At 35.3% G+C, this 26,328-nt stretch overlaps 6 protein-coding genes and 1 non-coding gene across 7 annotated transcripts; 3 read left to right on the top strand and 4 right to left on the bottom strand.

Moving 5' to 3' along the window:
• Window positions 1-593: 593 nt before the first annotated feature.
• On the top strand, window positions 594-649 carry NDAI0Gtrna5F. Its single transcript is given in 2 exon segments — window positions 594-649; window positions 613-649. It is a non-coding gene; the product is annotated as a tRNA-Phe (tRNA).
• Window positions 650-871: 222 nt separating this feature from the next.
• DCD1 (deoxycytidine monophosphate deaminase) lies at window positions 872-1,828 on the bottom strand (the record flags this gene model as incomplete). Its single annotated transcript, XM_003671251.2, has 1 exon — window positions 872-1,828. One exon carries the CDS (start codon window positions 1,826-1,828, stop codon window positions 872-874), a length of 957 nt encoding a protein of 318 aa, XP_003671299.2.
• A 2,053-nt stretch (window positions 1,829-3,881) lies between these two features.
• Window positions 3,882-4,280, top strand: LCL2 (Lcl2p; the record flags this gene model as incomplete). Its single annotated transcript, XM_003671250.2, has 1 exon — window positions 3,882-4,280. One exon carries the CDS (start codon window positions 3,882-3,884, stop codon window positions 4,278-4,280), a length of 399 nt encoding a protein of 132 aa, XP_003671298.2.
• A 142-nt stretch (window positions 4,281-4,422) lies between these two features.
• On the bottom strand, window positions 4,423-5,565 carry SEN2 (tRNA splicing endonuclease subunit SEN2; the record flags this gene model as incomplete). Its single annotated transcript, XM_003671249.2, has 1 exon — window positions 4,423-5,565. One exon carries the CDS (start codon window positions 5,563-5,565, stop codon window positions 4,423-4,425), a length of 1,143 nt encoding a protein of 380 aa, XP_003671297.2.
• Window positions 5,566-6,889: 1,324 nt separating this feature from the next.
• REA1 (AAA family ATPase midasin) lies at window positions 6,890-21,775 on the bottom strand (the record flags this gene model as incomplete). Its single annotated transcript, XM_003671248.2, has 1 exon — window positions 6,890-21,775. The coding sequence occupies one exon, from the start codon at window positions 21,773-21,775 to the stop codon at window positions 6,890-6,892; it is 14,886 nt and encodes a 4,961-aa protein (XP_003671296.2).
• Window positions 21,776-22,214: 439 nt separating this feature from the next.
• Window positions 22,215-23,426, top strand: REX3 (RNA exonuclease; the record flags this gene model as incomplete). Its single annotated transcript, XM_003671247.2, has 1 exon — window positions 22,215-23,426. The coding sequence occupies one exon, from the start codon at window positions 22,215-22,217 to the stop codon at window positions 23,424-23,426; it is 1,212 nt and encodes a 403-aa protein (XP_003671295.2).
• Window positions 23,427-24,169: 743 nt separating this feature from the next.
• NDAI0G02740 (uncharacterized protein) lies at window positions 24,170-25,804 on the bottom strand (the record flags this gene model as incomplete). The annotated part of the gene is made up of 1 exon (XM_003671246.2): window positions 24,170-25,804. The coding sequence occupies one exon, from the start codon at window positions 25,802-25,804 to the stop codon at window positions 24,170-24,172; it is 1,635 nt and encodes a 544-aa protein (XP_003671294.2).
• Between the last annotated feature and the right edge of the window lie 524 nt (window positions 25,805-26,328).

Raw genomic sequence — 26,328 nt, 5'->3', positions numbered from 1 at the left:
TTTATCATCATTATCATAAGCCGTAATTATGTGGAGAAACTAATTAGGAGCTAATGTAAGTAAGATACTACTAACTTTACTTTATCTCCTGTATTTCTATCCTATCCCTATTCACATTCTATTACCATTCTATTATTGTCCTATCCAATCTTTATCCTACTCCTATTTTAGTAACACAGTGCATTACAATGAAACAGAATAACATAAGGAGTAACACAAGATTAAGGAGTACGTCTATGATACAATATGATCCCCAAATTATCAAATGTTCCAGAACGAAATATGATTAAATAAGCTCGTTGATTATCTAAGCTAACTATGACGGGCAAGCGATTAGATAAAATAATTTTGAAAGATATAAAAGGACTAAGGGTCGAGCTGGAATTAGAAACGTTTCAGTCGTTACTTTATATCTTTTATTAGTTATCATTTTATACTATATAAGAAGAGAGCAACAAAAATCATACATTTCATAAGAATCTTATAGTCTTCTCGTCAGAAAATCAAGATTCAAAACTATATCCAAATCATATTTTACAATTCTGGCAAGAAATAAGCGGATTTAGCTCAGTTGGGAGAGCGCCAGACTGAAGTAAAACTTCGGTCAATTGAAATCTGGAGGTCGTGTGTTCGATCCACACAATTCGCATTTTTATCTTTTATCTTTTTCGAAGAGAAAATTCCCTCTAATAAAAACGATGATGAAACTCTAAGAAATTTGACGCAAGTTATTTTCCTTCTAGTATCTAATGTTTTAAAGATAACAGTTATTATTTTTGTATGCAATGTTTTATCATTATGTTGTACTTATTTTTTAATCTATTATGGTCTATAAAGTTTTTTTGTGTAAAGTGCGACTCCAAAATTATTTTTAAACAATAACAAGTCGTGGTTCTTCGATGAAACTATATTGTCTCACATTAATACCAGCAGCCGTCAAGACTTTGTAACTTTGTTCATCCATACGATATGTTTGACTATATACGACTTCGGTAATTCCAGATTGAACAATCTTAACGGAACATGTTAAACATGGGCAGGTGTCACAATATAATGTCGCATTAAAACCGACACGATCTCTACCTGCTTCTAACAATGCATTCTCTTCTGCATGAAGACACAAACATGTATTCAAGTTTTTCGAACCACCGTCATTACAACGATCACAGCCGCCGTTGAAACAATTGGTTAAATGACGTGGCGTACCGTTGTATCCTGTAGCAATAACTCTGTGATCTCTTACAATGACACAGCCAACTTTCCTTTTCATACAATTGGAGCGTGTAGCTGCTAATGTTGCTAATTTCATGAAATAAGTATCCCAACTAGGTCTTAACGGCGGAACATTTTCAAAAGGATTCTTTTTCACTTGTAATTGTTCAATTTGTTCTTTGACAACTTTGATTAATCTTTTTTCAACGGTAGCCCAATCTTTTCCGACAAGCTTAAATTTGATATGTGCTTTCTCGTATAGTTCAAGATACTCGTGATTAGATTCTTCAAGACTCATTTCATTCATAATAGCTGCTAAGGCATCTTCTGGGCTAAGATCTTTGCTGGTTTTTGATATTATTGCCCTCTTCAAAGCCAAAGATGAATTAACAGTCAAGTGTACGAAAAACGGTCTCTTTTCTAATACTGTTATAAGGTATAGGTCATTAGTTAGCATAATCAAATTTTCTTTATAATGCTTTGTGGCATATTCTAGGATCTCATCATTAGTCTCAAAATCATCCTCTTCCAAGCTTTTAAATTCATGATTTTTGATAAAAATGTCTCTAACATGTTCAGCACCAAACTTACCGTTCCCTGTGATTGCTACTAGCATTATAATGAGGCCCACCGATGAAGTTCTCGTACAGTTTATTGTACCTTCTACAAGTAACTTGTACTTTACAAATCATCGATGTTGAAACTTTTCATTTATTCAATATTCAAGCCTATATAACCATCGATCATATTTACAAACGCGTTTCGAAACTTTACGCGTTCGTCTCCTCACGATCCATTGACTACATATAGGGCTCAAAAGCAGTTCTGGGGCTTCTACCTTTAACCCTAATATTACTAGTTTTCCCCGATTTTTGTTTATTTCTCTTTCGGAGTTTCTGTTCTCCACAGTAAGTGTAGAAGTGTTTACCAGCAATATGATCACTACAAATGACAGCTACAGAAAAAAAGCATAGTTAAGCCGTTGCCTTTGCTAAAAGCTCAAGAAACATTACAGCTAAGGTTTGAGAAGAATCCTTATATAAGACAAGTATACGAAACTGACCAAATAATGATCTCAGCTTAGGATAATCCAACCCCTAATAAGAAGGTTTTTGGTGAAGTATTCCAACGTGGGATTGTTTTGAGTAACTGTATTTTCTCTTTACATTAACTATCTATCTAGCTACTTTACATATTATAATGGTGGTTACGAAAGTTCAAGATGGTACAAGAAAGTTCTTTGCATATTTAAAGATATTGTCGGATCTTCGTAGGCTTTATTTAACCCATGCTCACTTGGCGTTCTTATGGGGTAGTAGTGACTCGTCCGTCGAATGTGAAGAGTCAATGTTAATATTTATTATTGTATTGAAATTGGTTCCTCTGTTTCTGCGCTTTTTAATCGATTGAATGTTTGATTGGAAGTAAAGTCATCAGCGGTGCTGATATGGCAATCGTGTCCAAAATCTGACGTTTTGTCTTTGGTTCCCCTGCGGTTGTTTAATTGTGAAGGGGATCCCTTATTGCATTCTTGGTAGTCATTTTGGCTATCATTTCCGTTGTGGGGCCGTCCTTACACGGTGAATTTGCTACATAGACTACAAAAAGTGGTACTTTTATTTCGAAATTGGTGGGGCGTTATTTCGATTGTTTGTCATGTGCGATAAGCCTACTTGCTCAGAAAAAACTAAGTGGCATTTACCTCATAATTGAGGTTCTCATTTGAACTGCATTTTGTTTTCGATTGATATTGGCCTTAAATTTCGTTGAAGGTGAATATAAATGGAATTCCGGCTCTATGATTTCATTCGGCTTGTCGTTAGTATATAATTCTTTTTTCTTTTTCTAATGAATCATTTCTATATCATCCCAAGTTCACTCCAAACCTGGTATCTCCACACTTAATGATACTCCTTTTCTTGTTACGTACAGTATATACTTGTCAAAGAGTACGTGGGGTCCAAGTAATGTACGGTGATACTGAACAAGAAGCTTCAATACATCAAATTGGGTGTATTGTCCCAATAGTTGTTACTGTCAGTTGTAGTGGTCTATTTTCTAGCAAATTGGAATTGTACCAGATTGTTTATAATAGTAGCTTTTGTTGCCACATTGACATGATTGGAGTCAATAATTTTGTTAAATAATCCGTCTTTCTCTGCAAAGCATATTGGATTAGTCATTTTACGAGCCGTAGCCTTTGTTGTTATACAGAGTACTTAATTACGGTCTTTGGTAGGAATTATGTAGTCTGCATCTCTAAAACAGAGCATACATGATTAATAATTAATACTCAAGTGTTTAAATGCCCCTTGTCTTGGGAACAAATTATATATAGAGAGAGAGAGAGATAATATTGCTATTTTGGAGATTATTATAGGTCTATTACACGACTTTGCTCGTCGGTAAAGGCCCGGAACGGTTTGTTCTGCCTCATTATTCACTACTATTACTAATTTCTTTAAGTCTTTGTGCTTCAGAAACTCATGCTCAATTTAGTGTGGTGTACGGGGTTCCCGAGAGTCAAGTAAAACGGCTACGTAACATGCTTTAGAGAAGTACTGTCGATGCATATTACTTCGGAAAGCCATTTTTATTGCGAACTAATCTTTAGTTGTTCCGATTAAAGAGCAATAATTTTGAATATTCCTACGAAACAATATACAATAATGCTTTCGAAACGTTTTAAGTCCTCCTTCTTTCTTCCATTCTTTTTAATAGTCAGCATATCTCCGGTAGTCGGATTTTTCCAATTTCAACAGCAACAACAGCAACAACCTATAGAACTGTCATATGAAGAAAGGATCCTAAATAACGACTGTGATAAGTACCTATGCCCGGATACGTTAGCATGTGTGGCTTCCAAGAAAGATTGTCCATGTCCCTTCCCAAAATCACAGCTGAAATGCCTAATTTCCAACGAACGTTATGTATGTATTTCAAAGCCTGCTACACATGATGAGGAAATGAATGCAGTGTATGATGATCCTGTTAAGGGGCCAAAGGCTGCATTTGATGGCATGAGAGATTGTGGATGGGTAAAGAATGCATACAATTTGAAATTATAGTCGTAGTAATACAGAATTGAAAAGAGTGATAGATATGTAAAAAATAAATAAAATGCATTTTATAGAATATTATATCTAGTTCTTCTTTAGTTCTTCTTTAGTTCATTCGAACTATACTCATAACGTCTTCATTTTTTTAAAATCAATCTCGGTTTTTACCAGGAACCCATCTTTTATAGGTTACTTCATTGATTTTATAGCTAGAAAAGATACCTGCATAGTCTCTCTTATTCAAGAGAGCCATGACTTTCTCCTCAGAAATTAATCTTTCGACATAACATAATACCAAGGTTTTTCTTGCACCTCCACAGACTCTCGCTATACTCGAATACCATGTATAATCTTTCGTAGTATGCGCATCCATGGTCACTATACAGAATTCAGCATGTTGAAAGGGTGGACCCCTCTTATATAGGAGATAATCACAGCCAAATTTGATACCTGATCTTACACACCACCCGTGGGAACGATAATGGTGGTATGATACATACTGTATCATCAGATTATGTATATTTTTGTACTCTATATCACCTGAAGAATAGGCATGCAACCTCGTAAAAAGCGAGGACATATCTATGTCTAAAACAGGTAGAGCAAAAGTCAAAAATATTGCTTCAACAGGCATTAGTTCCAATGCTTCCAGTTGCTTGATGTTACCATTTCCGTCAATCAACTCGGAATCTTCTTCTCGTACAGATATTTCATTCTCACCACCGTTTATCTGGCCTTCATCGGTAGCTACATTATCAAGTTCATCATGGAAAGATTGTTGAGCCTTAAAATCTCGAAGTGCTTCTCTTTCTCTCTCTAACAATGCATATTCTTGTTCTTTGCTACCACCACTTCTTCTTAATTGAAGAAGTTGATTCTCCAATTGTTCACGCATTTTCTTGAACTCCAATCTTTGTAATCTCCTTCTCTGAGTAACTTTCTCCAAAGTCAATTGTGACTTATCAGCAGCTATGCTGTCATCCGCATCTAGTCTTGCTTCAGTTCTGCTCTTCCATGTAGGTTCACTACGAGACAGTTGACCAGTTCCGAAAAACCCATTATCCCATAAATAAAGCATTTGAACATCATCTTTCACTAAAATACGTGGGTATCTATTCCCAATGATATCAACATGAATTTTATCTTTCACATTATTGGAAGATCGTATGTATTTGTATATCCAGTATGCCCATGAGATCGGATTATGAAGAATTAAAGGCGGAAGGTCATCTATCGGATGTATAGGTAATGGATATTTATACCTCAATGAGTATTGCCTGCTACCTTTTGCCATTCTTGTAGTACTTGTCTTCTCCTTCTCCTCTTGCTACTATAATTACTGTCGATGAGGTTTTCCTTGTTCTTGCGAATAAGTCACTTTTAGATATCTTGCATAGTGAAAATTTTCAATAAATTCTGTCATTAAAGAGAATGTTCAGTTTTATGCTAGGATCCAAACTATGCAGATATAAAAGAAGGCAATTCCTAAGAGAAAATATTAGTGTGGCAAGAGAACCTCCCTTGATAATTATACTGACACTTCTGGTTCTTCTTTTATTTAATTACTGTATGAGACTGTAAAGTGTAATGAGACTAAAGTGTCTCATGAGCTAGATGGGTATACGTAAAGGGTATTATTACATAATCTCAGTAGCCTCAAATATCCTATTTAATTACATTTGCACATGTGTACGAATAATAATTCGAGCATCTACATGAATAGCGAATGCATTATGCTAGAGCATTTGCACCAACCAATAAAGTCGAAAGTTTAGCCGCCAAGCCCTTTGGGTAATAGGTTAAAATAGCTGACTTCAACCGTTCAGATTTCCATGTGTTCTATATGGTGATGGTTAATAATACTAAAACACATAGCAAGCTAAGATAGTTGGTGTGAATTCCCCATTGTCAAAACATATATGTGACTGTATTTCAAATAGTACGATTGCCATTACCTGAAGTTTAGCTACTACCGAACGATAGTAAAAAGATCTTAAACAGATTCTTCCTGAATATAATACTATAGCAAAGAAGAATATAATTACAAGTATTAAGTAGAAAATTACTTTATTTACGTAAATCAGATACCGTTGTAGTCTTGAGAAATCATTGTGCCCACATCGAAAATAAATCCTTCGAGCAACATATCAAGTTATCATCATTTAGATACAAAAAAAAGAGAAATTTGAAATGTTTAAGATATATCACCTAATATACCACTTAACAATCTCAGATACCTTCGATGTCGATATATATATGTATATATTGCAAAGTACAATCCCCCTTAACCTTTTTATCTAATTTATTAAATGATTTCAGAAAGGAAGAAAGATGTACTAAGTATAAAGATAAGAAAGAGATCATTCTGAGGTTTTTATATAAAAACACTCGGTGTGGTGCACGGGATGTTCAATATCTCTCTTATAATAAGTTAGGTCATTTTCCATTACCTTTGGCAATACAAAAAACTACTAGTTATTGTCAAAGTATATGTGTGGTCTGTAATGGACGAAGGCCATAAAATAATAATAAAAATGGTTTATGTTTACAATAGTATATATAAATAAGTAAAAATTTAAAATAAATGTCTTTTAGTTCTTTTTAGTTTGTTTGGTTTTTCAACCCGATGCCAAATCTGAAAAGTATTGACGTAAAATTAAGGACAACATTTCTGGCAATTCACTAATATCATGCAAGATGACATAGAATTCAAATGGGAAACTGTCCAGGTACTTATTAATTTGCAATTTCATGTTACCAAATTCATCTGGAATGTAATTAACTTGACTCATATCCATAATGGATTCATTGGAATTATTAATACCATCAATGATAACAAACACCAGCATGATTTTATTTTCTCTTGCACGACGAACTAGTCTCTGTACAGTTTCGTGATCTTCACAGATACCATCGGAGATAACAATTTCCAATTGCCATTGATCGGAATTATTGAATGCACGGGCTCGCTCGAAGATCTTAATAGATTCAGCAACTAACCTTTTCACGTCAGTCTTTGTATCTTGGAAATTAAACCATTGGAACGCCTTCGCACCAGCTTCATTACTGAATTGTTGTTGGAATGGATGAACTTCTCTAGTATGTTGCCCAAATTTAACAATAGATAATCCACCAGATTCTAATTGAGTTAATGTCTTAGACACTAAACATAAACTATCAAAAGCTAGTTTGACACATTTAGATTCACTCATGGATTTAGAATCATCAATTGCGATCATGATTTGATACTCACGTTTACTTGGTTTCGTTCTTCTTAGCCAAATCTTATCTTTACGGAATTGAGAAGCAATGTATGGAATAATTCTCTTCATATTTAATCTTTTACCTGTCTTGTAATCACCTTTTAATTTGGTAGCTAACGTAGGTTCTAAAATTAATCTTAACTGTTCACCTAAACGTGAGACTAAATCGGCAGTAGCAAGTTCACTCTTATGCCATAATTCACGGGATTCTTCAATTGAACGTGGTGGTAATTCTGTTATAGCTTCCTCGTGAGTTTCATTGTCAATTTCATCCATTAACTCATCTAATTCATCTTCCTCATCCCTACGTTGTAACAAGGGATCAGTATTTAGGGCGTCTACATCAAACTTATCTTCTTGTCCAGCGGTGAAGACACCGCCATTCTTTTCATCACTATCAGCTTGTTCATTATTTTCTTCTTGTTGTTCAACTGGTTCATTCGATTCGTCTACTACTTCATCTTTCATTTCTATATCTTCATCCTCTTTTTCAGATAAATCATCTTCTATAGCATTGTCTTGATCAATGGATTGTAGTTGATCTTGAGCCGCAGCACCAAGGGCTTGTGTATCATTCTCAGTATTGGTACCCTCAACGTGTTCAAATTCATCAGGACGTTGATTAACATTTTCCACATCTTCTTGATTTTCATCATTAGAAGCTTCCTTGATTTCTTGATGACGTTTATGATATTGTCTCAAACTATCACCCAATTGTTTCAATGCTTCTTTAGCTTCCTCTCTGGAAGGTTCATTCACCTCATTTTCATTTTGCTGTTCCTCTTGATGAGCAATTTGGGTAGCACCTGAATTACCAATATCTTCTTGTTCATCATCATCCTTCGCGTCTGAACCAACACCTTTAGACCCAGAATTTTGTTGAACAGCAGCTTCTGCATCGATATCTTCCTCATCAAGCATGTCATCAACACCATCTAAACCATCAGCGTTCTCCTCACCACCTTGTTCCTTACTTTCTTGCTTTTGGTCTTCAGCTAATTGTTCATCCTCCGACATATTTTCATCCACATTCTCTGGATTTTCAGTATTCTCTTGTTGTTGTTCTTCTTCGTTGGCTTCATCTACATCCATAGCAGCATCGTCTTCATCTGGCATTCCATCTTGTGATTCTTCATTCTCCTCAACGTCTAAAGCATCTTCATCATTTGCTTTTTCATTTTCTTCGATGCTATTAATATTTTCGTCCTCTTCATTTTCATCGTTATCAAGATTATCACCAAATTCTTCTTCTTCTTTTTCTTCTTCCCCTCCGTCACCACCTTCATCCTGATCTTCATCACCGGAGTCCAAGTTCATATCTTCAGGAAGATCCATAGTTTCAACTTCAGGCACATGGGCATCTAATTCTTGGCCTTCTTCATTTTTAACCTCATCTTCTTGTTCACCAACATCCTCTTCATTTTCTGCATCTTCATCCTCTTCAGCTTCATCATTATCATTCTCATTCGAGGTCTTATCTTCATCTTGTTCAGCTTCAGGTTTGTTATCGTCATCTTGAGAACCTTCATTTTCTCCGTTGTCAGCATTGTCGCCTTCATTATTTTCTTCATCGGCTGCTTGAATATCTTGATCCTCAGATTTGTTATTCATATTTTGATCTGTATTCTTTTCCTTGGAGTCCTCTTCAGGTTCTTCATCCCACATCTTGTCATCAATGGCATTTGGATCATCCTCGTTAATATCATCAATCTCTTCATCCAATTCATTATCTTCTTCTTCACTGTCGATATCTTCATCTTTTTCTTCTTGATCTGATATATTTTCCAAATCACCGGCCATATCACCTTCCATTTCAACAGCTTCATCTTCATCCGACTGACCATTATCATCATTATCATCTTTATTTTCTTGATCTTTATTTTCAGTTTGAGCATCTTCTGTCAAATCCTCGTCCTGTTCAATATCCTTAGTATTGTTTTGAGCACCTTCACCATCACCCAACCCAGTACCTTCATGTAAATTCTTATCGTCAACTTCTTCAGATGGTGGTTCTGGTGAACAAAACCCATTCTTAGCCAAATTATATAAAATGGTGGTTAAAATATAAGTACCATGACTGGTTTGTGAATAATAATTTCTTGACTTGTCTAGAATGGTTTGCATAGTAGTATAGTAATGATTTATCACAGGCATAGTAAATGTAACAATGGCTCTAACAAGACTTGAATTTTCAGCTGTAAAATCTGAAGTCTTTAATAAAGAGACAGCCTTCTCTATGTTTCTAATTACATTATTTGATGAAATAGTTTTCACGTTGAACATAATTTTGGTAGCTGTTAAGGATAACCAATTATCCATCTCTTCTGTGACTGATGTCACACCATTCTCCATTAATTTCTGGAAAACTAAAATGATAGACGTAAAGATTTTACGGAAAGTTTGATCAACTTCTGAAATTTTTGTCTCATTCAGTTCCTCATTCTTGATATGGGTTGAGGATTGTTGGTTAATCCATGATATGATTACATCGTAAACATAGAAGGTTGTGGACGTCTTATGGGCTTCCAATTCAGATATGAATTGAGCATTAAGGGTTGTAAACGCAGCAACTACCTTAGAAGTTGAAGAATCGATGATTCTTACTGATTCTAGTTTTGACTTTAATGAACCTAACTTTTCTTTGAAATTCAACAAAAAGGTGGAATTGTTCTCACATGATGCTGTTCCACTAATAATCTCCATTGTTGACACGACATAGTCAATTAGTCGTGGTAACCAGGTACACATATATAACATTTGATGGATATCAGTTTCTAATGATCGGTGTCTAATTTCGGCCACCGTAGAACATGCATCTTCTAAATCCCTTCTCAATTCAGTAACTTTCTTGAACCTCAATGCCAATGTAGCCATAGGTTTCCTGATTGTAATTAATGAAAATACCAAATTCTCAGATATAGCCATCCCTTTCTCAAGAGTAACAAACGGAATATCATCAGCAGGATTTCCAACAGCACCTCTTAAACGTGGTAAAATATCTAAGACCCTATAATAACAAGTGTCGGAACCTTCCAGCTCTGTAGATGAGAAGGAACAAGAATTTGCCAAAATAGCAGTGGAAGTTCCTTGCACCGCATGAATATCTTTTCTCAAACCTGACTTCAAACCGATTCTTCTTAATTCCTTCAATGCATCACTGAGGAGTTTACCCTTCTGAGCTTTCAAGGCAGCTATCTTCTTCTTGTTATCTTTAGTAAATACACTAGGAGTTTCTTGACGTAACCTGTCTGCTTCTTTATTGAAATCAACAGCTAATTCTACAAAATTTGGGAAAGCCTGTTCAGAGATCTTGTTGGAATAGGAATTCATATTTTTATTAACCATATTGATGTTTTGAAGAACTGCAGGTCTAGAAGACCAATCATTTACTTTTTTCACTTCAACTATTGCAACCTCCAAATCCAGAGCTTTATAAGAAACATCACGTATCTTGTTCAGTTTTACTACTGGATTAGCAACATATGGTAATCCGTTTTCAATTAATGATAAAACACTTCCAGATATTAAGTCACGGTATTTACGAACATATTTGTAAAGACTATTGTGTGAACGACGGGAACTTTGTTTCAAAGCGTCAACGTTCACATCTTTCCAACTAGCTAGCAATATGACCTCAGAAATATCTTTCTCTAATGTCTTTCTGGAGCGAGAGATCTGTTCTTGAATAGTCGGTAAAAATTGTCTGTAAAAAGTAATCACATTACTTAAAGCTGATGAAACATGAGAAGAAGCTTGCCCCATTAACTCGATATGTTTAATGAAGGATTCAACTAGCTTCAAACGAGTCTCGAACTCACCAAGAGTGCTTTTGCTGAAGAAAACATTTAGTGATTCTAATAATTGAGTATCAGTATTACGTTCATCTAGCAAGTTGGTATCTTTTGAGAAATTTGTAACAATAATTGTTTCGAATAGATAGAACCACCATTTACCAATTGATTTTATTGCCTTCTCATCTTCTGTATTGAAAAGACTGTTCCATGTATGCAATTCGAGTTTCCTCCAAGATACAATAAGATCTGTAATCTTTTTAATATGGGAGGCCAATGAAACTTGGGACGATGCGTATTTTTCCCACTCAGCCATAAATGTATAAATTTGTTCGATTTTTTGTAACTGTCTTGCTAATGCCATCTGGATAGGGAAATCTAAAAATTCCCCACAAATTCTAAATAGTTCGTTCAATGTAGCATGTTCAGGCCATTGTTTCAATAACTCATGGGTATATTTCCATAAATTATCAATGATGTCAATTGCCTTTTGAGATTCAGAAATAGAAGAATCACGGTAAAAATCAACATCGCTAGGAATAGTTGCCGATTTGAAGGAGTCGATCGCATTTGATAGCCTACTAATAACAGCGGTTAAATGAGCACCTTCAAGATTATGCGATTTCATATTTCTTGTTTCGGAAAGTAATAAATCAACTATGTCTGACCCGTTGTCTATCATAGTTTTCATGCTTTCGTTTTGTTTAGACCCGAATATACCCATATAATTTTCAGCGATAGCATAATAAACCTCATGTAGTTGTTCGACAGCTGTTGCTTTATCGTCTCCTCCTAAAGTTAAAGTATCTTCATAATCAGGAAACATTTTTTTAAAGTCTGCCTCAAAATCTTCAGAAGTGTCTTCATATTTAAATAAGCTTGCTTTTTGTTCAGCATTTTGCTCCTCCCTTAACCTTCTTAACGACCATCTATAATATAACGTATGTAACGTACTATTCAAAGTTGGTAACATATCGACATCACTTTCATGGAACTTGAACAACTGTAAGAAGAAAATCAAGATCTTTTCAGTTGCGAGCATATTAGTAGTACTTCTTCTGATTAATCCACCCAATGCTGTAAATGCAGCATTGACCCTATTCGTATTTGCGATCACTAAAGGATCAACTGGCCATAAAGTGGAGATATCTATCATTTTTTTAGATTCAATACTACTTTGTTTCAAAATATCGAAACCCAACTTCATACTCAGTATATAACCAGCAAATATCTCATTTAGATCAGAATAGTATTTGAATCCGCTTTCTAATCTTTGTAAAAAGTTTGAAGTATTTTGTTGAAACATTTCATGGCGATTCTCATGATTTGTAGCATGCATGCCAATTGAGTCCATCAAACTATTAACTTGATCAGCTGAAATAGTAGATGTCAGGAACGCTTTCCATTCATCAAATAAGTTATCCACGGTGGTTGTTGGACGAAATATTCTAGGTTTCTGTGGAGGTTCTACCGGGGCAGAGTTATTGAATAATCTTTCGGCAAGAATTTGTTCGTCACCACTCGTTGTAATCCTAATTGCTTCTAAACCAGACGATATTTGTTGTGAAAATTCTTTATGCTTTAGATAAACATCGTGAAGAACGTAATCGCGAACAGCCGGGTCATAAGGAATATCTGGAACGTACAGTGTTATCAACCCAATACTAAATAATATCCATGCCCTTCCTACTTCCTGGCCCGATCTGTGTGCTTCACATAATTCCATAGCTGGCAGTAAGTATTGTTGTAAAGCATTTTTGAAATACAATGGCATAGCATCGAGATCTTTAATAGCTAGCGTTGTCCCTTTGAATGCATCCGGAACATGTGCGGTGATGACGTTCTTAATCCACGACGTCAGAACATGTGCTAAATTATCCATCTGAGATTCCAATATACAACTAGCGGACTTAGCGGTGAAAGAAAGTAAGCTTTTAGCGTCGGACAGGATCTGCTTTATTTGGCTCCCAGGGTATTTACCGAAAGAGTTGGATTTGGTAATTATATTCTCAAAATATTTAGATGTAGTTAATGAATCAACCTCAGACTGGAATTTACCGTCGGAATTTGTCCACAAAAGACCTAGGATTGATGGATATGGACAGTTATTCAGCGAAGATTGTAGGAACTTGTATGTTGAAAGTGATGTAAAAGATACTATATTTAGCTTTAGATCTGGCAACTCATTATGGGTAGAATATAGCAATCTTAGTAATGTATCATACTCATCGCGGAAAAAATGTTTTCTCTTGACTAAGAATTTTGAAGACAATGTCTCCATTGTCTCTAATCCTTCTTCCAATTGTAGACTTATGTTTTTGAAATTCGAAGTATCGTTGTTTAATAGACATTCATATAAAGTACCGAAAATCGTTCTCAAGTTATTAAGCGACTCATATGACTCCGAGAACTGGAGTGTTTCAACCTCATCAAAACGGTTGCATAGTGAAACGAGATCATCTAATAAAGACCAGCATTCCTCATTATAAGGATACTTCTTCCTGAACGTATCCCAAAGAATGGTTATGGATTGGCCTTGATTTAGATGCATAGTGTTATCAAATTCTTCAGCAACAACAGAGAATTCAGTTGTAAGTAATCCTGCATCACTTGCAAGGGCGACCCAGTTTACTAGCAATTCTTTATATACTCTCAAACGAGCTTCGTCTTTTTTTGCTGTCGCGTCTATAATAGTAGATATTAGGATAACCAGCTGATAAAATTGACTAAAAACTTCTTGTTGTTCAAATAATGGACTATTTTTGATATGCTTAATAATTAAATCGCAGAGTCTGCAGATAATATTGAAAATTGGAATACGAGGAACATTCTTGATATGACGGCCATTTGCGCTAGCAGCAGAAAGTTCCATATACGAAAGATCGTCAATTTTACCGTGAATTGATTTCATATTTACTTGGTTTAAAAATTCAGTGAATATATTGAGAATTCTCGAAACGGTGAGCATGTAAATGGATTCTGTTGTCTCTATCGTCTTTGCTGCCTTTGAATGAGTAGGTAACAAGTATACGTTTAAAAGAGGAAATACTGACTCACCCATTAAGCTACAGTTTTGGTTTGCCAATAAACTGCGAGTACGTGACTGCGACTTTGAATATACCTTATCCATTCTTTCGATAATGTTCATTTCTGCCAAAAATTTCACCAAATTATTGATACCAAGATACGAATCCTTTTGAGTAAAACCTGCGTTTGACAAAGCATTATTTGTCCATTGCTGTATGTCTCTCAATTGTATTAATGGGAGGACAGTTACCAAAGATTCGGACCCGAGAGAAGCTGGATAAAGTTCCATCATATCGAGCATTCTCATGAAGCCTCCAAAATAAGATAGGTGTGATGGTATAAAGCATTTTGTAGGTTTCGTAGGATTTCTAGTATTTAAACTGGTTGCTTGTAACATATCTACCAAACTGGAACGAGTAACATCAGTTGAGAGTTTAGGATAACCTAAACACAAAGAATCAAAGACAGTTGCCCTTGTTTCTAGATGTTGTACGAAAAGTTCTACACCTCTATTTCTCATTGCCCTCGATAACTCACCATATTTTGGATCCACTGTCAAGAATAGTCTAAAGTTTGGATGAGGTTTAATAACACGCGGCTCCCCGTTAGCTTCGCTGCATTCGTTTATGAGCAAGGTACCGTCTGTTTCTAACAATGAATTCAATCTATCTAGAACAGATGGCGAACACAAATTGGCGTTATCTAAAACTAACCAGTGACCTTTTTCAACGGCCTTGACAAGCATCCCATCAAACCACTCAAACGTAACGCCATTGCTTACGTTATTTATTTTTGATATTTTGGTTATTCTTTCATTAATATCTATCAATGCTTCGTTTGAATGCAGATGAGAGAGCAACGAGATGAATTTATCTTTGAATATTTGGAAGTTTTCTGGGGTAACAATTTCTTCGAGCAAGAAATAGAATAAGTCTAAACCGGCGCTTACAGCTGCTGTTTCTTGGCCGTAAATCCCCATATTAATTGATAACAAGCTTCTTAAAATGTCTTTCAGATCATTAACAATATATGATATCTTTCTCGTAATATCTACCTGTTCGTAACCACCTAAAATATCCATACTATCCACATCACTATTCATCGAAAAAAAGCCTACTTCAGTACCGAGTATATTAGCCAGGGTTCTTATTATGGCAGATTTACCAGAATTACTAGGACCTACTAAAATAAGGGGCCAGTTATTGTTGATACACATTAAAGCTGATTCATATATTTCAATATTACATTCCAAAGGAATTAGGTTTTCAGATAGAGGATAGCGATACAGACCGTTTCTTGGTGCTATGACATTATTGACTTGAATGTAATCCGCATCTTGCTTGAAAAATTTGTCCTTTGTCGTAAAATCGCCAAATATATCCTTGATTAGGTGGTCAGCATGTTCTTTGTCTGATATACTACGAAATCTCTGCTTGATAATGATATTAACAAAATCTACAACATCAGTTTCTTCGCAAATGGACTGTTTGTCAAGAAGCTTGAGCCACCTTAATGTATCTCTTAAATTAAACTCCCATGGAGCACCTACTGAACCCCATTGTTTCTTTTTAACAACTTGACGTTCTAAAGTTGACATTAAGGTTATAAGCTTGGAACAAACTTCAGGGTCAATATTGGGGTATAAATGATGAGCAATGAGAAGCAGATCATCTGATGTTAACATATCAACATATACAACACTGAAACGGTTCACGAATGATTTCGGAAGACCCTTTCTTCCACCACCTTGATATTGCGGATTTTGAGCTGCAAAGACAAGGAAGTTTGGATGGCACGAGAAGCTTCGATCTAATTCAGGGATATATGCTTCTCCACGATGATCTAAACATGCATTTAACCCTTCTAGTACTGATTGAGAGGCCAAATTCATTTCGTCTAATAATATCCAGCTACCTTGTTGCATAGCCCTCAAGAATGGAGCATCTTTCCAGACAAATTCACCACTTTTTTCACCGGGTGCATCGGAACCAAAAAGATCCACCAGGTCAGTTTGTTCGGATAAATTAATACGGGTCAAATTGTTACCTGTAAGATCTGCTAACGCTGTAATTAGACTTGTCTTACCAACCCCCGGACTACCTTCTAGTAAAATAGGTTTATGGACTTGCATGGCTCTTACAACTCTCATAAGATTTGTAGCTGTAGTTGGTGCATTCAAGTTGAAAGATGGAGAATCAACAGCACATTCGCCTCTATTTAGCGAGAATAGGCCTATACGTAATTGTTTCATTGAAATTTCGATATCGATGTCCTTTCCAAAATATTTAGATACATCAGAATCAATAAATGTTGATAGTTTGGCAAGGCATTGCTTTTTCAAGCTATTCAAAGACGCTTCATCTTCCGCAAGGTATGCTGTATTATTGGTACCAAGCGCATCGATAAAAACCATAGAGGCACCATGGGCAAATGCCGCATTTGCGTCACCCATTTTTTCGGAAGTACTGTTAATGAATTGGACCCATGCTAGTATATCTCTTAGCGATATTATTCCATTGGTTGTATTTCCGCCACCAAATTCTTCGCCAAACCATTTCGAAAATTTAACAACGGGATTTGTTAATTGTTTTACACTTTCAAGCAGTCTGGATTCAACAATCATATGAACATCCTCAAAATTCTCCATTGACGGGACCCAAATTTCTGTAAAACGGTTTCTTAAAGCAGGTGATAATTCTTTTTTACCATAGTCACCACCTGGGTTCATTGTTGAAAGAAATTGAAACCCATCTTTAGCAACGATAAGACTGTCTGATGTACCCTTTTCGGCTAAAAGTAGGTTTCTTTCAGGTTCCAAAACACTATTTAACCTTTCCAGCACTGAATCATCAGCAAGAGATATTTCATCTAAAAGGAAGAAATTACCAGTTTTTAGGGCCGTAATTAAGGGACCGTCAGACCATTCAAATAATATATTTAGATTATCTTGTAACTTCTTGATCTTTAAATGGTCTTCATCGCTAACGTTTTCTTTATTTGTTTCCTTATAAAGTTTCAATAAAGTTTCCAAATCATAGCATTGGTTAGTCGATGGCATATCCAAGGCTTTGATTATTGTATTAGCCAATTGGTTCTGTAGTTCCGATCGGTTACGGATGGGTCTTTGAGCACCAAGAATATCACCAGTTTCAGTATTTTGGTGAGCATTCAAAGTTATCAAATCTTTCTTCATGAAGGCAGATAGAATTTGACATATTGTAGTTTTACCACAGCCAGTTTCACCAACTAAAAGGACAGGTTCATTATTTTGTAAACATTTTGACACTAGTACAGATAAACGACGTAAACCATTTGTCCAAACAACGGAGTCCTGTAACTGCAAGGATTTATTTTCTAAGTTTGTATAATATTGCTGCATATCAAGTTTCACTTTCATTACTTTTTCTAGTATATTCTTGATGACAACTTTTTCCTGTGGATTACGGCATCTTTCAGCTAGTAACATATAACCGTTGGCAGCCAATTCCTCGTAACCAACTGCTTCTCTTAGAGCCCAACGGAATAAATCACGTAACGTGGCAAAACTGTTCTTCTGTTCAAATAATCTGGAGGCTGATCTTTCAATGGACAATTGACGATATACTTCAACAATCTTTTTGGCATATGTTGGGGCAATTTGACAACGCTCACGTAGAATCGTTTCTAATTCATCTTGGGGAATGTCATCAAAATGTAATTCTAGAAAACGATTTCTGAAAGCCCTTGATAAAACTTTACGACCACCGTATAACCCAGGTGGATTTTGAGTAGCGAAAAGCATGAAATCTGGATGAGGATGGACAACTTCCTGAGTTTCAGGAATAAACAATTCTCTATTGTCATCTAATAATCTATTAAGAGCTTCTAACACATCTGTTGGTGCAAGATTCAATTCATCAAGAACAATCCAATAACCCTTTCGAAGAGCTTCCACTAGTATACCTTCTCTAAAAGATAACTTACCGGTTTCGTCAGTTATGTAAGTACCAAGATATTCTTGTAAGTCAGTATGCTCGTGATTATTAATACGAACAAATTTGTGTCCCGTTATATCAGCAAGATATTTGATCATACTGGTCTTACCTGCAGATGTTGGACCTTGAACTAAGACTGGAAATCTCCTACCTGATGACGCTCTAACTAAATTCATCATGTTCTTCTTCACAAATGGTGTGATGATATAGTGTGCTTGTTCTTTGATTTCATCCTGGCCCTTCTTCATCCAATAATGATTGAATTGAACATAGTCTGGGCCTGGAGATGGTATTATTTGGCCCATGACGGACTTCACATTCTTCAATCTTCCTAAGGTATATTTCATGATAATTGGTTCCAAAAGAGATTCTGATTTTTGATCTAGTAACGTTAAGAAACTCATACAGAAACCATCGTAGAGAGACCGGCGTAAACCGTAAATATGAACAATATCACCCACATATAGCAGTGTACGAGTTAAAGTACGAATACTGAAATGAGGTTTTTGATTGGAACCATCAACTATTTGGTTGCTATCAGCTAGTTTTTTCGCCTCTAGATATAATTCGGCGATATCATTACCTACCCATTCATCACTAACGTTATATTTACCAATGTATTTATCAATAATGGATAATAAATCTGTTATATCACGATCTGGAGAATGAACGTAAATTTCTGTGAATCTTGATCTTATACCAGACGGTAGATCTCTTTTACCAACGTCAGTAGCTGGATTCATACATGCAAAGATCCTGAAATCTGGATGAGCCCTGATTGGTTCTGCATCACCTTTTTCTGAAAGAAGAATACTTCTACTTGAACTTTCTGAGAGAAGATCCGATATACTTTCAAGTGTATCAGCGGATGCCAAATTCACTTCATCTAATAATAACCATTCACCGTTCCGTACTGCTTTCACCAAGGAACCTTCAACGAAATTAAAAACGAATGCATTCTCAATAGAACTGGATTGTAACTCAAATTTACCTATCATAGCGTAAAATTCAACCCATTTCTCAAGTAGCAGTTTCTTTTCATGTGAGTCTAATTTCCTCTTCTTTTGTTTCTTCTTTTCGGTAGTGTCTTCAGTTTCATCTTCGTCAGTTTTCAATATATTTTGAGCCATTTTATATGCTTCTTGCCATAACCTTACAACATTTTTCCATTGTCCTTTGTTGAAACATTTGTGCAGCATTTTTGAAAAACGTTCATTTTTCTTTAATGAAAAAGTTGCAATGAAAAGAGTTTCGAACAATTCTTGAATAGGAACAGCAATAGTTTTAGAATTGACGGGTTTATACCCACCTAATAGATCACCAGTTTCCGTTTGTTGAGAAACATTAATAACAGTCAATGTCTTATTCATGAATTTAGCCATTTGTTGAACAACAGTAGTCTTACCGGTACCTGTTTCACCTACTAGAAGAACTGGTTCTGTCATTTGAATCGTGACAGCAATTTGTTCCATTAATCTTAATGAATGATTGGTTATTGCGAATGCAGTTGAATTGGCTGATTTTTTTTGGATAGAAAGTCTGGATTTAGGTAAGATTGATCTGCCAATTTTTATGCTATCATCTAAGTTTTCGAAAGTTGGAACATGCTTAGATAGAAATAATGATATTCTAGATGGTGTGATTTCTAAGGTTTCACCTATACAATGAATCAATGGTTCTAATGCTTTGTATTCACTTATTGCACCAGCAAAACAATCGGACGCTTCTGCGAAAATACTGTCGTATATTGATAATTCAATCAATTGATCTGGTTTGGTAATGTTATTATTTTCAAAAAGAGCGCCTAATCTATTACATAATTTCATAAGATCTCTTACGGAAATGACTCTCGCATGAGCACCTCTATTCAACGATATGAATTTTGGACTATGGTAGATTTTCTTGACTGCTTTGTAGGAATGAATTAATTTGGGAATCAAGCGAGCTAACACTGGGTATTTTTGACATAGTATTGAATGTAAATCAGTTTCACTTGGTTCATGTAGATAAATAGTATTCCAAATTCTCATACCAATCAAATTTAAATTCAGTTCAGGATCTTGTTCAATGGCATCCTCTTCATTACTTTCTTGATTATGTTCATGACGGATATTCTTCTTAATATTATTTTCATCGACTCTAACAGTCGATATAAGTTGGAACCCATTTGCAGCTTTAACAGTTTCACCTCTGGAGGGTATAGTTAATTCACGTTTCTCTAACAATGATAATAATATAGATAAAACTTCAGTAGGAGCCTTATCGATATCTTCTATAAGTACCCATCTACCTTCCTTAACAGCGGTAGTCAATACACCGGACCTCCATTCAAAGGTACCTGGCTTTTCACCGGAAGTGTAAGTACCAATCAACAATTTTGCGTCGGTTTGTTCACCGAGATGGATTTTCACGATGGAATCATGGCATTGAATATATTTACTTGCTTCGTTGATTAAGAATGTCTTACCGGCACCAGCCTGGCCCACTAACATGACAGGTTCATTGTATTGTAATTGCTTTGCCAATTTACGTAATGCTGTTATTGTCTTCAGGGTTGGGACAAAGCTTTCAGGGTATACGTTTGCGTCTTTGAATGAGTTGATCTTAGAGACTAATACACCACAGATGGATACGATGTTTGGATTAAGATCCTGTGGTTTGATTGTATAGTATTTATTTTGAATGTTAGCGTTTTCAGTGGCAGAGTCGATGAAACATTCAGGAGATTCTGGAAGTTTTGAGAAATTGGAGAATCTTTTTGCTTCATTTATTTCTAGGAATTTATAGTTGATGTTTGAACTTGTTTCATATGAACCGATCAAGTTTTCATCAGAGGAGATATGAGTCTTGATCATATTGAGTAATGCCTTTTCACCCATGTCTAAGTAAATGGATAAAATTTTGATAGCCAAGAATTTCACAATTTCCGTTGAGAAGGTGCTTTGCGCTTGGATTTCAGAAATAAGTGAATATAAAATATCAGGTTTCACATATTTGACGAAAGCTTCTTTGTTTTCGAATAATAATCTATAATATGACAATAAAACTTTTTGTAGATTTGATTCACCTTGTGTGGAAGGATTTTGTAATACAGATAGGAAATAGTCATTTTCTCTGTCTAAGAATTCCTCGATTAATGATGTTGCAAGAGGATATATGGTGATGATTTTGGAGACTGAGTCGAAAACTTGGATACGATCAGTCTTGTATAATACAGTAGTCCAGTTGGAAATTATTTCCAAGAATATGGATTTATAGATAAACAAAACACCGGACGTATTTGGTTCATTCAATGCAAAATGGGATACGTTCAATAAATTTTCCTTTGGAGTTAGTTTGGAATCGAACACTGGAAGTTTGTTGAGAGCTTCAGAGGGAAAAGTGGTATTGAAGAGATCATATCTTTCTTTGATAGCTAACAAGTCTAAAAGAACATGATCATGCGACATGATGAGAGCTGCTTAAAACTTTCTGGCGGACGGCAAATAAAAGCAAAAGCAAAAAAAGAAGGTTAAAAGCCAGGATCTAATCGAAGGAAACTATAACAGAATAAAAGTAATGTTTCAATATTAAAAGCTGTAACACAGAACGCACTTAATTATGTATATACCTCTCTGGAGCCTCTGTTTGGTTTTCTTGTTTTTGAATCTTGAAGAGTAGAAATCATCTATATAATAAATATTTTTCACTTTTCATCTCATCGCAAAAATATTTTTCATTATTTTTACCGTGCGAGGCGATAGTGGAAAATGTCAAAGTTTTCAATATAGCGATGAGATGAGATGCATGAGATAGGTGAGAGATGACATAAAATTGGCCAAAGAGAAACAAAAGAATTGTCAAAATGGGAAATGGTGCAATAAATAGCTTAAATAGGTCGAGCAAATAATGACATCAAAAGGGACTTTACGTCCTATAGATTTACCAACTCAACCTATTGGTTTTCAAGATAGATACAAGATTCTTCATAAACTACATACACATTTAATGAAATGTAAACCGAGAGTACCTGGAGAGAAACTTGAGAAATTAGCGATGCAACTCGAGGTTAAAGTTGCCAAGTTAACGAATACTAGTCAAAATTATAGGTTTACCATTAGTGTTTTGCTGAGAGATCTAACAAAAGCAAAGGGAGACCTTTCGAAGGTAGCCATTAATGGACAACCTTTAATTGGTCCCAAGAGAAGTAAACGGATAGGAGCAGATGATATTACTTTAATAACAACGAAGGCCAATGCAATGGAAAAATTGAAAGGTTTGCTATTAGAGACCAGTGTCCTGGAGAAACACGGTTATATTGTCGATACTTATTCCAAGAGCACGAAGGAACAAGAAGTGAAGACCTATACAAATTGTTCCAGATGTGAAATGAAGTTTGAGAAATCAGATATCCTTAAGAAGACTGTTTGCCGATATCATCCTTCCAAGAAACAATTCAACAGAGGAACTAAAGTTTATGATTACCCATGTTGCGGTGAAACGTCGGCATCAAGTTCTATTTCAAGGTTAGGTTGTAAAACATATGATTATCATGTCTTTAGAAGTGAGTCGTACTTTGAATTGAAACAAATTTCTGAATTTAAAGATACGGCCAATATTGAAGGAGAGTCAAATGTCTTGGCACTGGATTGTGAAATGGCATTTACATCATTGGGGTACGAAATGGTCCGTTTGACGATAGTCAATTTCTTTAGTAAGAAAGTTTTATTTGATGAAATAATTGAACCATTTGGAGAAATAATTGATTTAAATACTCAATTCAGTGGTGTTTATGAATCTTCCATGGAACATGCCATTTCATTTAAGAAATTCATTGATCTGGTATTATCAAAATCCTTGATCAACAAACACAGTATTCTCATAGGACATGGGTTAGAAAATGACTTGAATGTGATGAGGATTATTCATAACAAGATTATTGATACAGCTGTTTTATATTCCAATGGTAGATTAAAGACATCATTGAAGAATTTGGCATTTGAGATACTAAGTCGTAAAATTCAAAGTGGTGAGCATGACAGTTCTGAGGATGCAATTGCTACTATGGATATTGTAAAGAAGAAGCTCGGTATTTCTTTAACTCAAGAGGAGTGGTCATGAAATATTAACATTCTGTATATATGCATCCTAGTGTATTGAGTGACATGTCCAATAGCATTTGCAGTTCGTAGATTACATAAAGTCACGAATATATAAAAATATTCCTTTCCATTTTTTTGCACTTACGCAATAAAGTAACTTCTTTAAGAGCTATCAACCTTGGAATATATGTCTCAAGTATGGCCAGATACTGAAAAGAATAACACTGACGGTACCACAAAGATATTGGAAAGCCAAGAGCAACAAGATCTGGTTGGGATGAATGTACTTCTTCTAATGGAAACTATAAGGTAGTTTTTCTGGCACGTGCTAAAATATTGTACATCATAGGGAGATGAAAAACTTAAACGTCGTCCCGGAGTAACCCTTCGTGGACATTTGGTCAATTTGAAACAATACAGAGATGATCAGCAGTTCCCCTGCATAAGGATGAACCGTTTTACAAAGAGATTTATTCGTTTTTTTTTGAATATCTTTGAGAGGTTATTAATTTAGTTCTACTTTTAACTACGCCTATGAACCTACCGGTATACTTCTTTTTATCAATCTGACAGCTACAAGTTAATAATGTTGATAGTTTTTCCTGGTGTTCACGTCAGTTCGAGTCTTGCCGAATTTACGATCTGAGAGTCTTAGCCGCTAACAATTTTCTTTGAATAAATAGATGAGTGGAGAAACATGGTGATATAATATTGATAAAAAGGGAAATATAAACCTATATATATGTATGTATCTGTTTTGTTCTATATGAATTGAATTAACTTATTGTATTCTTTAATACCGCTAAAAGCTTCTGCCTTAATTGCGATTAACATAATTTTGCCATCTTTAACACCTAATTTCCATAATGATTTAGTCAAATATAAATTAATACCAGGGGCGTAGGTGATTGAGTCATCTTTCTCACGATGTATAATATTTTCATTATACTTTGTGTCATTAATTAAAGAGCAAATATTTGGACATTTGACTCCGTTAACGTATAAATCACAAATTGAAATACATGCAGGAAGTATTAAATGGGATGCGGCCGAGTTTAAAGTACCATTGTTTGATTGGGTTTGCCTCACACTTGGATTTTCTTTTGAAGACTTGGAAGTAGTAGTATCTGAAGATGGTAATTGGATTTTGAATTTGGAAAGGTCAATTTCTTCATTTGAATTTTGGAAAAGGGGTGAAGTGAAAATCGATTCAAATGTTTCGAAGTTTCTACCAATTAAATCCACGTGGATCATCTTGTTTTTCTTATTGAACATTAACATACATTCAGTGGAATCGATTTGGAAAATTAAATCACGGGAATATTTATCCACGTATGGTTTCTTATAAGTAACAATCGACCATGCCTTGTTTTTGTTACTATGTTTCTTGGTAGTACAATTTTCCTGTACACCTCCCATATTTTCTTTCTTTAATTTCTTAGATGCAGGTTCTTCTCTTTCGTTATCAGATGAATTATTACTACAACTACTACTACTACTACTACTACTAGCACTTGAGTTACTACTTACATCTGTAGATGATGGTTTGCTCTTAATACCGCCATTACAATTAGCTCTATTCCCCACGGTATCTAAACATCGATTCAAAGAAGATGATGAAGTATGTTGATTAGAAGAGTTTGAATTAGAATGAAACCTCAATCCTCTCCTTTTCAAATCTTTCAAAGGGATGACAATCTCCTCCAAAGTAGACAACGGATTATAAATAATACTCGACTTTGTCAATTTTTGTTCCAAATTCAAGAACCTATAGTACCGACATTCCTCCGCCAACGACTCTCTTTTCTCATCTGACAATTCCAATGAAGTCCCACTCAATAACGTCAACAAATCCTGGAAAAATTCAGCAGATCTAGGAACATACGAAGGAGGCAATGGAGTCTTCACGAGATTCTTCTCCACGATCCGTTGTTCAACCTCCTTATAGAATGAATTCAAAATGATTTGGAAATAATTCAATGAATCCCCTTCCCTTCTGAACAATGATTTAGGGATCTTGAATGATTTCCCTCCGACATTAGCGAAATAATATTCTGAATCCTTAAATAGTTGTCTCAAACGTGGGAATCCATAATAGATGGAGTCAGTAAATAACATGGTGTATTCGTACTCATCTTTTATGTCGATGAAATAACCTTGAAGATGTTTCGTTATGGTGTGGAAGATTTCTGGGTCTCTGTCTATGAATAATGAGTTATTTTCAACCATGGTGTGTGTTTGGAAATATCTGGTGAAGAAATTGGGACCATCTGAATTCAGTGAGGATCCGTTTAGTTTGAAGGATTGTTGGCCAATTTGGATGGTGTAAATTTGGTCCCATGGTAGGAAATCTTCCGTTGTTGGGGTAGTGGTTTGTTCTTTCTTTGCAGTGCTCATGATCTTTTTTGCGATGATTGATTTTGATTGCAATAGTGTTGCTTTAAGGGAAAGGTGAGAGCGATGCCATAGTTGAAATACAAAAGTTCATAAAAGAGGTATACTTTAAAGTAAGATGAATACTTTGCAACAGCAATCAACTAAATAGAATATTATATTTAATGTGTTAAAACAAAGTGGTTGTACATAGAAACAAGTTCACTACAGTGTACTATCTATTTGCTAATTGGAAAATTTGTCAGATACCTCATCGAGTTTATGTATTAATAATCCAAACTCTCTAACAGAGCAAGTCCAAGAAATAGGCGCAGAGGGACAACTCCAGAGAACAATGAAATCTTCTTCTTCTTCTTCTTCTTCGGGACTCCTGGTTGGCAGAAAAAGGCATTAGGGTTACCCTCCGTTGAAGAATGTTCCAATTAGTAATGTTCGCAAAACAACGGTGTTACCCGTACTTGGTTTTTCTCTTTCAGGGCTTCTTCACATAAGAGCTGATTTTAAATCCAGTATATTGAGTTAGCCCT

The sequence above is a fragment of the Naumovozyma dairenensis genome, chromosome 7, assembly GCF_000227115.2.
Source record: "Naumovozyma dairenensis CBS 421 chromosome 7, complete genome".
Classification (NCBI taxonomy): Eukaryota; Fungi; Ascomycota; class Saccharomycetes; order Saccharomycetales; family Saccharomycetaceae; genus Naumovozyma; species Naumovozyma dairenensis.
Note: the sequence above shows the minus strand (reverse complement) of the source record. Positions and strands in the feature narration are given on the sequence as shown.